This window comes from Nothoprocta perdicaria, unplaced genomic scaffold (assembly GCF_003342845.1).
Source record: "Nothoprocta perdicaria isolate Ctin4 unplaced genomic scaffold, notPer1 scaffold_400, whole genome shotgun sequence".
Lineage (NCBI taxonomy): Eukaryota > Metazoa > Chordata > Aves > Tinamiformes > Tinamidae > Nothoprocta > Nothoprocta perdicaria.
Genome location: NW_020455645.1, coordinates 156623 through 172597, shown reverse-complemented (window position 1 = coordinate 172597; position 15975 = coordinate 156623). Strand labels below are relative to the sequence as shown.

At 55.5% G+C, this 15975-nt stretch overlaps 2 protein-coding genes across 3 annotated transcripts in view; one reads left to right on the top strand and one right to left on the bottom strand.

Annotated features, from left to right (window-relative positions):
• The window catches only part of DOT1L (DOT1 like histone lysine methyltransferase), a 41055-nt gene extending 37736 nt beyond the window's left edge, over positions 1 to 3319 (top strand). For both annotated transcript variants that reach the window (XM_026045582.1, XM_026045583.1), the window contains 2 exons: positions 555 to 1158; positions 3208 to 3319. In XM_026045582.1, the coding sequence (XP_025901367.1) occupies positions 555 to 1123 (569 nt within the window). In that variant the 3' untranslated portion in view covers positions 1124 to 1158; positions 3208 to 3319. The remainder of the gene's footprint in view (positions 1 to 554; positions 1159 to 3207) is intronic.
• A 4487-nt stretch (positions 3320 to 7806) lies between these two features.
• PLEKHJ1 (pleckstrin homology domain containing J1) lies at positions 7807 to 15768 on the bottom strand. Its single transcript, XM_026045593.1, has 6 exons — positions 15675 to 15768; positions 15173 to 15240; positions 13369 to 13435; positions 11442 to 11532; positions 11177 to 11240; positions 7807 to 10695 (listed from the first exon to the last, which is right to left on the bottom strand). The coding sequence occupies exons 1-6, from the start codon at positions 15766 to 15768 to the stop codon at positions 10630 to 10632; spliced, it is 450 nt and encodes a 149-aa protein (XP_025901378.1). The 3' UTR covers positions 7807 to 10629.
• Positions 15769 to 15975: the final 207 nt, after the last annotated feature.

Here is a 15975-nt window from a genome sequence, read left to right as displayed (position 1 = left end):
GGAGCAGAAGATAGTCTGAACCTGCCAGAACTCTAAGGGTCAAAGGCAGTTTTTCTCTTACCTGTCCATAATCATTCAGGCACCATGTCGGGAAATCCTAACTCTCACATCTCTCAGCATGTAGATTTGCTGGAAATACAATCTCCCCTCTGCTGCCCTGTAAGTGGGAAAGCAGGAGGGTGGGGAGGGAAGAGCAGCAGTTTGAGTCTTCAGATAAACAACTCTAGAGACCACGTAATCTCATCAAAAGTCCACCCGGGTGGTGTAGCACTGAAAGTTCTTGGGTCTGACCATTTTTCCTCGTGCCATTTAGAGGGTGGCAGTAGGAAAGGTAAGTGAAATCTTTTGTACCTCCTGGCCTGCACCATTATCTCTCATTGCTTGCTGCTGTCTCATGCTGCATATTTTTGTATGGGGCTGTAACGACTATAATTTTGCTTGGTTTTGTTTGGTTTTGTTTTCTTTGTTTTGCTTTGTTTGGTTTTGTTTCTCTTGTCACTTGAGACTGTACAAAGCCCGTCTGTTGAAGCTGAGTTTTTCTCTCCTGTTTGCAGGTATTTTTAACCATGCGGTGCCTTCTGCCTCCTCTCCTCATCAATTTGGAGCCAGTTTCAGCAGCAGTGCTGTCTCTAGCAGCACCGTGCTAAGCTTAAACCCTCTGCAGGCTGTGGCCAGCACCTCCTCCCCATCCTTCCCGTCCCCCGCTAACTCAGTAACCCCTAGCGAGAGCAGAGGCGCCCAGCAGCTCCGCCGGGCGCCGGGGCAGGCTGTCTTCCCCCCCGCTCCGCCGCCTCCTAACGTCTCGCTGCCCCCTCCGCCTCCGTTGCTTGCTCCTAACCCCGAGCCCGCGCTTCTGCAGCCCCTGCCGCCCGGCGACGCTTTCTCGCCCTCCTCTTCCGCTTCTGCCCAACCTGCTAACGCTTCTTTGTCTATTAAGCTTGCTTCTCTGCAGCACAAACCCTCCCGCCCCTCCTTTACCGTCCACCACCCGCCTGTGCCCCGCTTGGCGCTGGCACCGCCGGCCACCGCGCAGCCCAACGCAGCCGGCACGTCCGCTATGTGGCTTGCCCTGGGCATGCAGCCTCCTTACGCTTCGCACCTTTCTGGGGTTAAGCCACGATAAGGAGCTTGCTTAGCTAACGGTTCTTGTTTTGTAAGGTAAGGCTAGAGGAAAAAAAAAAAAAAAAAAAAAAGCAGGGGTTGCGTGCGAGATGCTCAATGACGCCTCTTCCTTTGCAGAGACAGGGTGGGAAGGGGCTCAGGGAAAGAGCTCCGAGCTGGGGGAAGGCCTCGTGGCAGAGGATGGAGAGTCTGAATGCTTCTTGGTTGGGAGTCAGGATTTCTCGACACGGAGCGCTCGCTGTGCTGACTCGGGTCTGTCTCCTCCCACGTTAGGATTMTGTTCAGGCTGGGATTGCTTCTTGAGAACTTTTTTTTTTTTCCCTTTGACGATTCGAAATCAGGAGGAAATGTCTATTTTTTAGGTATGTTTTTATACGGATGTTGGAGATGGTTGTTGCCCACTCCAGTTCCCCCTGCCCTTGCCGTGCGAAACGGTTGCCTCCCCGGCACGTCCACGTCCCTGTCGCACGGGGCCGCGCACAAGGGCGCTCTGTGGCAGCGTGCTCTGGTTTCTGCAGCGTCAGGCAACAACAGCCGCTCTCAATACTCAAAAGCCAGGAAGTGTCCAGGTTTTAAGTTGCAGCTTTGCCTTGCAAAGCAAACACCCTGCTCTTGCGCTGTTGCTCGCGCGGCCCTCGCCGCCTGCAGAGCGGCGCAGCGGGAGCAGGTGGGACCCGTGGGTGGCACGGGCAGGTCCGGAGGGTTGTGCGGAGCTGGGACGGCCTCGGTGCCCGTGCTCCGCGTCCTGCCCACGCTCCCGCCGCCTCCCGCGGGCGCTGACTCGCTGGGGAGGCCAGGAAGGAGAAGACAGGGCGAGCCCAGGGGTAACTGCCCTCCAAGAGAGGACCATCTCGGGACAGCACACGTGTCTGCTCGGGGGTCCCAGTGCGCCATGCCAGAACCGAGCGTCCCCGCGCAGAGCTGGGTGCTGCTGTTACGCAAATCCGCTGTGGTGTTATGATGTAACTCATGATTGCAATGAGTTTGTGAGGCCCCAGAGCTCGCTCCGTGCTTTCGTGTAGGTCTCTGTTACTGTTGCTGTTCATTGATACCAAAGTAACCTACAGTATATGATTGAATTCGCTTTGCCGCTTATAAAACATTTGACTCAACCTCACTCTACCCGAGAGATTCTTTCGACTGTGCATTGTGTATAGTGTTTTCATCATCAAACTTTTCCACCATCAAACTGTTGCTTGAAAAATCCTCACGTAGGCTTTTTGTGAGGCGGGTAAGTATGACTCCGGTACTGCTAAGCCAGAAAATGAGGTTAATTTGGAGTAATTTGAGGTTGCCTCACTTGAGTAACGAGGTTAAATTGGAGTACAGTCATTTGGCCCATGTGCACTAGCAGGGACTAGTGCAGAATCGCGGGAGGTCTGAAGGCCACCAGGTGAAAATCAGAGTGGGGAAATGGGATGAGGAGCTTTAGACCTTGCACGTTGTACATGCGTGTGACTGCGGTGAGAGCAACGTGGAAGTCTTCTGCTGGAGCAGTTGCCTTCCCAGAAATGGGGGTCACGCTGTGCTAGGCAGCAGATGTGCAGCGCGGATGCACGGGCGCTGTGGTCCAGCACGGTGCTTCTCGGACACGGGTCAAGGGTTTGAGCAGTTGCAGTGGTAGGAATGCCTGCGCTCGAGGACCTCGCTGAGCTGGGGCTCAAATCTGGAACTGGGAGCTAAAATAATCTGCTTGGTTTCTCCCCATGTTTCTGAAGCTGGATGACGACCCTGCCCCATGGGAATTAAAAACAARAATAGAAACACAGAAAGGGAGGGTGTGGAGATCAGTGTGTTTTAGGGGAAAAAAAGCTGAAGTACTGAATGCAGGAGCATTTTTGCCACTCTTTGAGGTCAGTCACATGAGCTTGATTTGATGACGGCTCTTGGAGGCCTCCTTTATGTCTGATTGTGACTGGCTCAAGGCAAGGATCATCCTTTCTGCACTGGCTGCCAGGTCTCAGTACAATGTGGACTTGATTGTCACATCAAGTGACATCAATGTGGACTTGATTGTCACATCTAACCTACAGTAGAGTTTGTCTCTTATTGAGATGAGTCTCTTCCTCTCCTCCTGTTGTGCAGGTAACTAGGATTTCTACCTCAACCCAATGTGACCTATGCAAGGACATCGTGGACCAACTTCACTCGGCTTCCACTGAAAGGTGCTCACCTGGCCTGTGCAGGGGTTTCTACTTTTACTACTGGACAAAATAAAAACACACAGCAGAAAAAAACAGCAGAAAAAAAACCACAATATTTACTGTGAATCGGAGTTTAAAAAAGAAAAAAGAGAAAAAAAAAGCTTAAAGCTCCAGTTTGTATTGTTGATAGTTTAGATAAAGTATTTATCTTTTTTTAAAGTGAAAACAAAATTGACTTATTTTATTCCACCTAGAGTCATAAATACAACTTATTATTAAATCCTCTGAATAATAAAGGACTGGCACACCAGCAGAGATATCAAGAGCCTCCTCTCGGTGCTATTTCATCCGTCAGAACTGTGCCTCGAGTTTGAATCCTTGGTGCTGAATTCAGAGGGCTGCCCAGTGCCAAGCCCAGCTCTCGGAAAGGTCTGTGTTTTATTTATTCAGCTCGCTCTGTTCACATCCCAAGGAGGCGCGTGGTTCACGGCAGCCTGAGCTTAACTGGGTGCAGCTTAACTGGGTGAGCTTAACTGAGCGTAACTGTTTAACTGTGYCCATGGCGCGCGAGAGCTCAGTTCTCCCCTCTGCAATGGCAGCTACGTCCCCTGGCTGGAGCCAGGCAAGCTCAGCCCAGTCAGGCACAGTTTAAACAGGAGGAATTCGAGTCCTGCCCCATTGAAACTACTTCCCTGGGCCATTTGCAGTCGCTGGTGGCACTCAAGTCACTGTGAATTTCGGTAGTTAGTCTGGTCGCTTTGTTTTGGGATGTCATTGGCATATGAACAGGGTGCATAATCACTGGTGTTGGTCATGCCCTTCCTACCGACCTTGGGTAGACCAAAAATGGTGCTTCTGCACTGCTGCAGGTAGCATATTTTCTCAGCTCACTGTTTTTGTTCCAAGTACGATGTATTTTGTTAGTAGGGTTTTGATACTTGATTCAGAAATGGCTTAGCCGTGTCCATTGATTGACTACGTGCGTTTTGCTTTTGTATTTCTTTGCTTTAAGTAGGTCTAAATGGTAGTTCACAAAAACACCCCAGTCTAGCTTAACGTGCTGCCGCCCTCCAGCTGGTGCATTGCGTTGTATTGTGACTTGGTGTTCCGTGTACAGAAAGGGCCGCTCTGAGCAGCGGCCGTATTTTATAGAAATGTGATGAAAATTTATAAATTTCATATACTTTATTTCATTTATTTTTAGATTGTACAATGCACAGTAAACTTGTAAAAAAAAAAAAGAAAAAGAAAACTTATTTATTCAAGTGCACAAAATGGGGAGAAGGATGTTGCGTTGCGTAGAGATCGCCTGGTCCGTAGCTCAGCCGGGACCGAGCGCCGGTGGAGGAAGCTACGGTAGAAGAGTGGGGAATTGCAGCCACGGGAGGACTGCATGGAGTAAGAACACGTAACTGCATCTGTTGGTGGCCCTGGGGTGCGAGTGGGAGCTTTGCCTTGGTCAGCTTTCCCCGACGGTCGTGGAAGAGCAGGGAGGATGCGACGGGATGCGGTGCTGCTCTCTTGAGCAAGGTCCCCGGGCAGGGAGCGTGGGCCGCGGCCTCGTGCGTGCGTTCCCCTTGCAGAGAGCGGGATCCGTCTGTCCCTCGCTGTGGTCTGCACRGAAGGGTCACCCTCGGTGCGAGGATGGAGGTGCTGGCCGCCGTGGGGGTGTCTGTGGTGTCCCAGGGCTCTGCAGACACCCGTGACCCGCGTGGGGTGAACGGACAGGGGGGTTTAGCTGACCGGCGGTTCGGGCTTGGCTCGTCCTTTGGAGAAGTCCGTGAGGCTGCCGAGGGCTTGGAGCACGCTCCGCTTGGTGCTTCCTCTGCCTGTTTGCCGCGAGCTCGGGCAAGGTCACTTTGCTTTAGGGTGCAGAAGTTCTTGGAGGCCGTGGGAGATGAGTAAGAGCTCCAGTCCACACAGCTGCAAGTAGAAAACCCTTGAGATCTTCCCATGCGAGCGCAGGGCCGGAGCCGTGAAACTGCTTTCAGTAACTGGAGATTCGTTCTAGTAAGCAGAGCCAAAACAGGGAGTTCTGGTCCCARTTCTTGCTGGGTCAGAGCTCCCTGCCCTGAGTCCAGCCACCTCACGGCTGTCACAAACGTTCCTTTCCATCCGCGTTGCTGCTGCCAGCAAGGGGCTCAGCGGGAGGTCCAGGCGCATCCCTGCTGCTCGGTGTGGTGCCGCGGTGCCGGCCCGGTGCGCACTCAGACCTGCCGGGGGGCCGGGGAAGCAGGAGCGCGTCCCGCTCCACGTCCCGCTCCGCATCCTGCTCCGTGTTGTCGCGGCTCCGTGTCCTGYTCCATGTCCCGCGCCGTCTCGTTGCGGCTCCGCATCCCACTCCGTGTCATCACGGCTCCCACTCCGCGCCCTGCTCCACGTCGTCGCGGCTCCGGGTCCCGCTCCSCGTCGTTGCAGCTCCGTGTTCCTGCTCCGTGTCATTGCGGCTCTGCATCCCKCTCTGCGTCACTGTGGCCCCACGTTGTCGCGGCTCTGTGTCCCGCTCCGTGTCCCACTCTGTGTCATCGCGGCTCCGCGTCCCGCCGTGGTCCCCAAYGCGGTGCTGCTGGTGGCGGCTCTGCCGAAGGAGCCAAGTCCTGCGGTTGCTCCCCGCGCGGCTCCATGCGGGGGCCTTGCAGGATCCCCCCCAAACCGCCAGGGCCTCGCCCGGCCGCACCGCCCTTCCCAGGGGAATTGTGCATCAACCCAGCGCCCGGCGCTCGGGGCTTGGGCTTGTCCTGGGCAGCCCGTGGGGCTCCGTGTGGGGCGGGCGCCGTGGGACGCAGCCAGGCCCGCGACGCCTCCCCCTTATCGACACACAGCCCTGCATATAAACATATTATATATATATTTTAGAGATGGAAACCTCCCAGCTAATACAGGTGGTCAACTACAAAAATTCTGCTTTTATCGTTTTGCCTGAGCTGCAAACATTTGCAATGGGCTGCAAGCTAGTGTTGATGCAGCTCCAAATGGCACCTCGGGGAGAAGGAACTAAGTGTTTTTGTGAACTATCTTGGCAGCACTGAGGAAAGAAACGCGGGAATTGGGGTTCTGGTGCAGATGTGCAGGCGGTGTAGGAATATTGGAGGTTTAGGGCTGACTGTTGCGCTTCTTCCCCCTTTGCTTCTCTCCGACGTTTCCRTAGCTCCCACATAGGAGTTTCACTCAAAGTTGGATTTAAAAAAATTTCTGTTGTGCCATATTTTATTTATCTTTTTGCATTATATATATTTAGACTGAATTATGCTATTTTTGTGAACTTCAGGGTTTGAACCCAAAGGAAAAAAAATGCAATTGGAGATACTCCTCCAGGTAATGCCTGCAGWCCCTCATTCTGAAGCGGTTTCGGGAGATTTTTTTTATAGTTTGAAAAATAAAATCCAATTTTCAAACTGTTTTTAAAATGCTGACCCTGAAGTTCTCAAGTCTCTGATCCTTTGGTGGTTGGTTTTGTTTTTGTTTTTTAAGGTACATATGGTTGTTTTTTCTGGTGCAGTTAAATCAGCCTTTAGAAATGTCCCGTTTCTGGAGTTAATGAGACGGAATGGGTTGATCCATCCTGCTTGGCCTTTTTTAACCTGTTAATCTTTTAAGCGATGGATTTCAAATGAAAAACCATTTCTTTTAGGTCTCTGTTCTACGTAAACCTTGTAGGAGTGGGAGCCGGCGCTGGCCGAGTGGGGCTCGGATGGGGGCGGGAGGTGACGAGGTTGCTGTTGCTCAGGAATTGATTAGTAAACTTTTAACTACTAATAAAAATCCATTTTGCAATGGATTTTTTTAAAAAAATACCCATTTTCTTAGAACAGTGATATGGGATGTTTCCTAGTGATAGGAATTAGTTTATATAATTTAGCTTATTAAACTGAATTATTTAAAATTCAAACTTCCCCTAATTTATCTTTTTTGTTTTGGGTTTTGTTTTTATTTTTTACTGGTAAGTTGTCCTGTCATCCCTCTCATTCTTCCATAGAAGCAGTGTGAATTCTTCTGGTGTGTATATATGTATGTATAATATATATATATATATATTTCCACCCTCCCTTTCTAATTCTCCACGATGTACAAGTTAGGTTTTTTTTGCTTTTTGCCCTCCCCTCACTTTAATTTCTCGTGTCTTTACCTGGATTTGTAATGGAAACGATGCTTTGGAGTTCTGTCTTTCTATTAAAGTGTCTGTATTTTAATACACGGTGCCGTTGTGGAGTTTCACTGCTTCGCTGGCGCGACGCAGCTTGAAGCGGGCCCTGCATTTAGGCTCTCGCAAGCTCGCCCAAGCTTACTTGGTTCCAGCCTAGTGATTCTGCTGCAGGGTTCCTCCGCACAGCTGGAGACGCTGGTTCCTGCCCCGATGGAGACCCCGGATCCTGGCGCACKTGGGCGGCGCGGGGAGCAGGATGGCAGCCGTGCCCAGGGCAGGGAGCTCCCTCTTCCTCTCTCGCCTCTCTGAGAACAGCTCAGGGCCACAGTGATTAAAACACATCTTTATTGGAAACAGTCATTGTACAACAGATAAAACAGCTTCAGTGTATACCTTCAGGGAGCCTCATTGGGAAGGGCACCCGAACTACAAAAAGCAGAGTAGGAAAAATGAACACTTGTCTCTAAATCACCAGCAGTTGATGCAGATCTCTAATGTGGCTACAAGTACCGTCTTCCCCTGCTCGTGAGACCCAACCCAGTGTCCTGGGCCTGGTCCCGGTGCCGACCCAGCTAGCCGGGCTCCTGGGACAGCCCCCTGGAACTTTTCACAGCATTTGTCTTACATTCAGTTAATGGCACCGCTACTTCTTCAGCAAGCGCCGCGAGTCTCTCTTGCTCAGGCGCCTGTTCCCTACATCTAAGTGAAAATGCCCGTGTGAAATGCAGAGGAGGTGGGAGGCGGGCGAGCTTCCTGGGAAGCCCGATGGCCGCAGGGCTGGCGGCCGAGGCGCGGAGCTCCTCCGGGCAGAACTCCCCAGGCTCTGCTGTGAGAGGGGGACTTGGCCGGCTGAAGAGCACCCTGATCCCGAGGGCTGGGAGCCGGCCCGGGCGGCACCGTCCTGCTGGGGGACCAAGGAGCTTCGCTTGGTCCCCGAGCGGAGCCGCAGCCGCGGAGGGCACCGCGCGGCCCTGTTCTGGCGCTGCCGTAGCACTCGGGAGGCGGCCCCGGTGCGCGCATGGACAAACCCCCCGTTATCCCAGCAAAGGAGTCTGCTGCAGACCCCGCCGGCAAGTCCAGACCCCCTTCGTGCACTGAGGTAAATCACGGTAGGCTCGTGAGGATTAAAATGCACTTAGAAGTCATCTGAGGATACTAATTCCCTAAAGCACAAGCCCTGCTACATTCCTGCTTTTAATCCCTCATTGCTGCTTCCTCTAGAGGTGCCATCTGTCAGCAAAAATAATCTATTTTCTGCTTCCAAGCTCTCAGGTCCTCAGTTTGTTGTGCAGGACAGCTGTCCCTCTGCTATTTTGGTAATGGCTGGAGCAAGCACCTGGAACCACTGCAGGGAAACAGAAGATCTGGGAATAAAAAGGAAACAATCTTGGGCTTGAGGTTAGAACATGGACAGCTTCTGCCTCTCTGCTATCCCCGCGAGCGGGAGGTGCAGGCGGCAGGCCAGGCCCAGCAGCGTGCAGCCCAGGCTCTTGTTCCTGCACTAATTCCCTCTTAAAGGGTGAGAGACTTCAACTCTACCCCTGCAGTCCGGGGCGCAGCACGGGCTGCCCTCACCCGGCTCACCCGCCACGTGCTGCGGAACTGCACAGCCCAGGAGAAAAGAGCTGAAAGCCGCCCAAGCCCAGCGCTCAGGTCGACCGCGAGGGCTTCTGCTGGCTCAAGAGCAGCCTCGTGCTGCGTTCTGCTCCCGGCGATCGTGACATCCCTTCTGCCATCACCTCTGTGCAAACGTTACCTGATTTCCTGAGGGAGTGCCTGTTTCCACGAGGTGCAGCGCAGGGCTGCACCTTCTGTGACTTCAGAAGCCACCTCCTKGCCTGGCGGGACGGTGCTGCTGGCAAGCGTGGCCTCTGGCAGGCAGCTCTGTGTGCAACGGCCACGCTCCTTCCTGCGGGCGCAGCCCAGGCGGGGTGCAGAGCGCCCCGGGACAGCCGCCCTTCTTCCGTGCTGAGGGTTTCGCTAGTGGAGGCCGGGGGAGGCAGCGCTCGTTGCCCGGCGCGGGGAGAGCCAGCGCAGGTCTCTGTGACCTTGGCAGGGCCGGAGGTTCCGATCTGGCCCTCTGCGAGCTCCCAGACGGGGAGAAAGCTGCAGAGGGCTCGGGAACGCAGCGCTAGCGCACGGCTGTGAGGAGCTCCCTGGGCTGAAGTGCAGTTCCGCACGCCCTGGGGCGCAGACATGGAGCAAAAGCGCACRCAGCAGTTCCTGCAGTCAGGAACCTCCGTGTCTGGCCGTCCTCTCCGGGAAGCTGAATMACTGCAGGTCTCAGCCCAGCCCAGAGCACTGCAGCGGGAAGCAGCATCACGGGACRCGGAGCTTTCAGCCGCTGCTCTGCCCAGCGCTTTGCAGCCAGACACCATCGCCCTCCCCGGGCCCTCGGGAGAGCACTCAACACCTGCCCCGGGGGCGGGCCGGCGGGCCAAGCTTCATCAGGCCCCTAGGGATCACCAGCACCTGCCCTGGGAAGGGCAAGACCCCTCCTTGGGCAGATGCCAGGGGCTGCACAGCCATTGCTGCCGTGACACAGGGGGCAAGGCCCCTTGCCCGTGGCTGCAGCGGCGGCTGAGGTGCCAGCACGAGTCCCTGCTCCTCCCTGCTCAGCCCCTCCTGGCCTTCAGGCTCTGCYAGCAGCTGTCTCAATGCCTCAAACAGCTTTGTAACAAGCAGGAGGAGGTCACAGCGTTAACCCTGCATGGAAATGCAATCAGCTGCAGCATCCTCACGTACCGAGGGCTTCAGCAACCCTCAATAGCTCCCTTGGAGGCTGCTGGAAGAGCTGGAGTCAGAAGAACCAAGTGAATTACTGCAGGAGGGGAACAGGCACGTGAAGCGAGGCAGGGCCCTTGCTGGAGGGCAGCAGAGGCCAGGGACACTCTCCAGTCCCTGCCTCCTCTGCTCGGAGCAGGGGCCGTGATCCTCCCGCAGCGGCGGCGGTGCAAGCAGGGCACCGGGGCAGATGTGTCAGTGCAGCCCCCAGTCAGCTCACAGCTTTGGTCTACAGTGAGTGGTTAAGACTCTGGCTGGTCGGAATGTGCAATGGATTCCCTTTAAAATCATACAAAATTATTTGGCTAATAAATTAAAAACAAAAAAGTCACTTGGTCACCACTGTGGAGAACTGTTGCTCTTCCTCTCTGCAGGAGCCTGGACGTGAGGCCCGAGGGAGGCTGTGGCCAGAGGCCCGGGCAGCGCGAGCCGGGGTCACTGCTTGCGCGTCGCCAGCTGGAAGCGAGCTTCCTCGGARATCCCGTACTGCTCCAGGGGGTCCTGCAGCAAGAGCACGGCAGGGGCATCAGCGACACCGGCGCAAAGGGCAGAGCRGCAGCACTGTCCCTGCCCCAGGGGCAGTTCAGCACAGGGGCACCTCACAGCAGAGCCCTCCAGGGGCTGCGCTCTTGGTTCCTTGTGCAGCAAATCCAGCAGCCCCTGGGGAGGAGGCAACTGGAAACCAACATCCCCCGGCTGCGCTCGTGCCTCAAACATATGGGAACACAGCGGCGTTTGAGCCATGCTCAGCCTTGTGCCTGCCTCCCCGCCAAACGCCAGCGGCATCTTCCTCAGCAGAGGAAGATTCAGGTCACTGGGCTTGGCAGRCTGTTAAGGTCATGGCTTCAGGAACTGACTTATTAAGGGATCTCTTTCTACCCCAAGCAGCAAACCCCTCTGTGCAGAACAGGGAGCAGCAACACCTGGAGTCACCAGCCCCTGCTCCAGTCAGCACCTGCAAAGCCAACTGCAAAGTACCCACCTTCCCTGTCATTTTCTGGATCTCATTGCGGTAGAAAATCAAGCTCCTCCTCATGAATTCATAGCTGTAAGACAGGAACAGAATAGGCAGTGGCAGGATGAGCAGGAAAGGATGTGGGGAAGTTACAGATGCTATTTAGAGCTGAAGGGAAGCTTGCTTGGGAGGAGACAACCACTTTCCTTCCCAAGATCAGTACAAGCAAGTCGCAGAAGACAAACAGCACAGGGCTGCACAGTACGGACCTCGCTGCAGCCGCCCAGCCTACCTGGCTCGCTTGAGTGCCTCGATCCACTCCTGACACTGCTCTTCACTGTCACATTCAAAGCAGTATTTCCTCTCTGGCTCTTCAATGAAACCTGCCAGGGATGAGGAAAAGGAGTAAGACAGGAACTGAAAGGCAGAGCCACCTGCACGGTGCAGCACAGGTCGGATGGTGGCTGCAGTTAGCACCGCTGCTGGTCTTTGATGGCTATGAGCAAGCCAGTGACCTGGGCCTCTGTCCTCCCCACTCTCTGGGCCTCTCCCCTCCTGGCCTCCGCGCGGSGTTTGGGGTCGCACTCACTCCCTGGCCTCTGCAGGCAACGGCCCAGGCAGGTTTGCCTCTGCACAAGGGGCTCGTGGAGGAGTTTGCTCGGGGCACCCAACACGAGGGCACTGCAAGAAGCAGACACGCTGCTAGAGCTACTCAGYTGCCCAGTTCCCCCCGACTCGACAGCTAATCCCTGAGAGCCCATCCTCATCCAGCCAAGCTAAAGCAGAATGGGGGTGACTGCGGCCCAGAGGTGCCTGAGATACCCACAGCACCTCGCACTGCTACGATTCCTCTGTACACGGTTTGCCTGGAAAATAAAAAGGCACCAACTCCAGGGCCACCYCTGGGGAGCATCTCCCAGGTGGCCTGGGGCAGCTGCCTGCAGCAAATGGCAGCTTAGAACAGCCAGGGACTTGGGAGAGGAAAGAGCAACTTCTCAAACTGAGAGTGACAGCTGGGAATTGAATTGGGATGAACACAGCCAGATTCAGGACTGAAATTTCCTCAGCCTCTTTGCAAACAGTCACTGGAGACTTATAACCAAAATGGAAAACAGTCCCGAGGAACTGACTTGGATATAGGCAAAGAGCAGCCAGCTGAGGAATTAAACCGCCCTGAGAGAAGGCACTGCCCTGTCTTTGCTTGAGGCTTGGGGGAATTTGGTCCTGTGCACAACGAAAAGCAAGTCCCTGTGCAACTACAGCTCTTTACCGAGACAGAATCAGGACATCTGATTAATTATRTTGTTCCCAGAGACCCGCACTTGAGTACACAATTCACAGAAATGTCGGCTGCTGCTGAGGAGTAACTGGGTCAGGCTGCATCAGAGCCCTCGGGCTGCTCYGTGGGGACCCAGCCTGCCTCCAAGTGCCATCACCTTCAACATCTTGCTCAGGAAGCCTCATTCACCAGGCTCCTCACAGTCCTAAAGCCCGGGTAATTCTGTGCGTGGTGTCTGGACARGGTGGTTGCTCAGGCTGTTCTCGAGGGTCCTTTGGAGGCAGTGGAGACACRGTCCCCCCGGCTGGAAGAGGAGACCAGGCTCCGCACAGACGAGCAGCTGCGCCTGACAGCCAGGCCAAAAGATACGGGGACGGCCTTGGAGAAACATCCTGTTATTTTTGCCACATACCTCTCGCACAATGATTAGCTGTTGGATGAAAGGCTGCTTACAAAGAATGCCACCCCAGAGCCAGCTGGAGTCGCGGCTATCAACACAAGGACAAACTCCGTGGCGGGAGGACTGGCGCTAGATTAGCCTGACAGATGGTTTATCTGAGGCTGAGGGTTTTTTTGATAAAACGCAATAGCACAGAAGCAGCAATCTGTCAATACCAAGCCCTCCTCGAGAGGGATTTCCACATGCACTGAGCCATGGCCAGTGCGTTTTTACAGCTTCTTTCCTCGAGTGCAGCTGTGCGGATCACACCCACCGAGGGTTTCGGCCCGCAATGAAATGCCCCCACGGCAGGGAGGGAGCAGGGCAGCCCGCAGCAAGCACGGGCAGCTGGCACAGACAGCGCCTGGGAGGCACTAACCCCAGCGTAACCAGAGAAACACAGGGAAAAGCACCAGCTAAGCAGTAAAGTATTTCCCTTTACAGAGTCTTTCTAATTGCATAAGGGAAGCGCAAAAGCAATCCGTATGCAGCAGAACTCACTGATTGAGAAGACGTTTTCCTCCTCTTTGGTGATTCTGCAGTGCTCCAGCAGCAGAGCTCCGATGGGCTAGAAGAAAAGAGCAGGGGAAGGGGGTTAAACACAGGCTRCACAGCCCCAGGTAGGGATCACCGGGGCAGGCTGCACCCGTGCTAGCCTGGGAACACTTGGAAGGGAAAGCTGGCCAGAAGAGCTCTAGTTCTGACCTTCAGCTGGTGCTGGACTTGATGGGCAAAATCCTAGCCTTGTTCCTTTGCGGAATACAAGRGATTTGTTCAACTAACTAGGAAGGCAGCTGGAAACACGTGAGACGGATATATAGACATTGCTCACGTATTTCTCAACTCTCATTGTTCTGTTACTGCCTCTTAAGCAAGTTTAAAAACTCGATGCTACTTCTAAGGCAGCTTAGTCCAGAATTAAATGAACATTCAGCATTCTTTTAAGCAGCCTACTTTTGTCTGCTGACAGACCTTATTGTACTAGTCCTAGTTTTAACACTGTGCTTCTGCCTCCTTGGGTTTGGTGTGGGGGTTAGCATTTGCTTCTGCAGCAAGAGAATTTCCTCTCTAGATCAACAGATCAGATTAGGACAAACTCTTTCATACTGCTCAAAGACTAATGAAACGCCACGTTCAGTTTTGTCAGGCCAGACCCWAAGCTCTTCTAGAGGCTAAGAACGGTGCTGATGAGCCAGGGCAGTTTAGGATAAACAGACAACTGGTAGGTACTATTTGCCACCATGTACACACCGAGCAAGGACATGAGAACCAAGGAGCGCCACAGCCATAAACAAAAGCAAGCCACGAGTGAATTCCTTTGTCTAACCTAAACAAAAGGCAAGGCCCAAGTGGAAAAGAAGATACTCAAAACTCTGGTTTAATATATATTTCCGGCACGATGGTTTTACTTTAGCGTTAATCATCTGCCACATAATTTTGGATCCAGGCAGTAACATCCCCTGCCTTCCAGCAAAACCCACAGAAAAGCTTCAAAATAATCGTTGTCAGAATGGAAAGCAGCAAAAGGAGCCTTGGGCTGCAGCAAGGGAGACGGGCTGCGAGAAACCCTGCTAACGCCCAGACAGCTTCACACACGTCGCTGCACGCGGCGCGGGACTGCTCGGCTTTTGGCCGTACCAAGGGCCGGGACTGCTGCCTCAGGAAAGGGGTTAGTGCCTGCACTTCAGCAGGCAGGAGAAGAGCCACATCTCAAAATAAGAGCGCAGACATTACCCGGGTTACATTTTATAGCAGACACGGTCTAAAAATGCCACAAAGAGCTTCCCAATGGATTCGTAATGGCTCTTGGCAGCACGCGCGCTGCGCGTTTCTTTGTTCTGACTACACAGGTTCTCTGGATACTGGCTTTTCACTGAGAACTTTCAGCAAGTTATTAAGGGACTCACTAAAACCTACAATATCTCAGCAGTGAAACCAAACCCTGATGCTCCATCCCTCTATCTACTTTTCCAGACCAAAATAAGGTCCCCACGTGCCCAAAACACCTAGAACCACACGAGCTCCTCAGCAGCACTGAGCACTGCGTGCAAGCAGCGTTCCTGGCCAGAACAGAAGAAACGGGGCTCAGAATCTTCCCAGGAGGACACGAAACAGGGTTCCCTTGGGGCTGCGCCGTGCTCCACGTCTAAGGCTGCAGGGCCACCAGGCGGGATCTTTATAGGGCCACCAAGGGGGATCCCCGCGGGGCCACCAGGCCGGATCCCACATCCGGGGCGCGGGGCCGGGCTCGGCCGCGCGGCTCCGCGGGCGCCCCGGGCGGGCGGGCGCCGAGCAGCCCCCGCACCTCTGCCTCGTCCGTGCGGAAGTAGAAGAGAAAGTTGACRACGAGCTTGACGAGGCGCCTCTTGAGCCCTGCGAGGAGAGGGGGTGTGAGGCGGCGGCCGCAGGTGCCCCTGCCCGGCCCGGCTCGCCCCATCCCCGTGCTGCCCACGGCATTCCCCCCGCGCCGCCCGCCCCGTCCCCGCAGCCACAACCCGCGAACGGGGCCCGCGGCTCCGTGTGGGCACCCCCGGGACCCCCCGGGACCCTCCCGGCCCCCCCGAAGGTCCTGGCCCCCCCCGGGACCTCCTGGCCCCCCCGGGACCCTCCCGGTCCCCGAGGCCCCGGGCCGGAGCCGCTGCACCACACGGGCCGCACACAGCGGAGCCAGGAGCGCGGCCCGCTCTGCGCCTCCTGCTTCGCGGGCGCCCTCGAGGGGGGGCCCCGCGGAGCCTCCCGGGGCTGGGCCGGGCCGAACCGAGCCGAGCCGGGCCGAACCGGGCCGGGCTCCCCGCAGCCCCGCTCACCGCTGCCCTTCTTGGGCACCCGCATGAGGATCTCGGCCGCCTTCTCGGCGGGCTGCCGGGCCAGGCAGAGCAGCTCGCGCTCGTTGTAGCGCATGGCGCCGCCCGCCCCGCGCTGGAGCCGGACCCGGCCCCGGACCCGAACCCGGACCCCTCGGAGCCGGACGAGGCCGCGGCCCCGGCCCCGGAAGCGCTCGCGCCCCGCCCGGAAGCGCTGGCGCCGGAAGGGCCCAGGCGCATGCGCGGGCGGCGCGCGGGCCGGTACGGTACGGGCCGGGCGGGCCGGTACGGGCCGCGGGGCCCG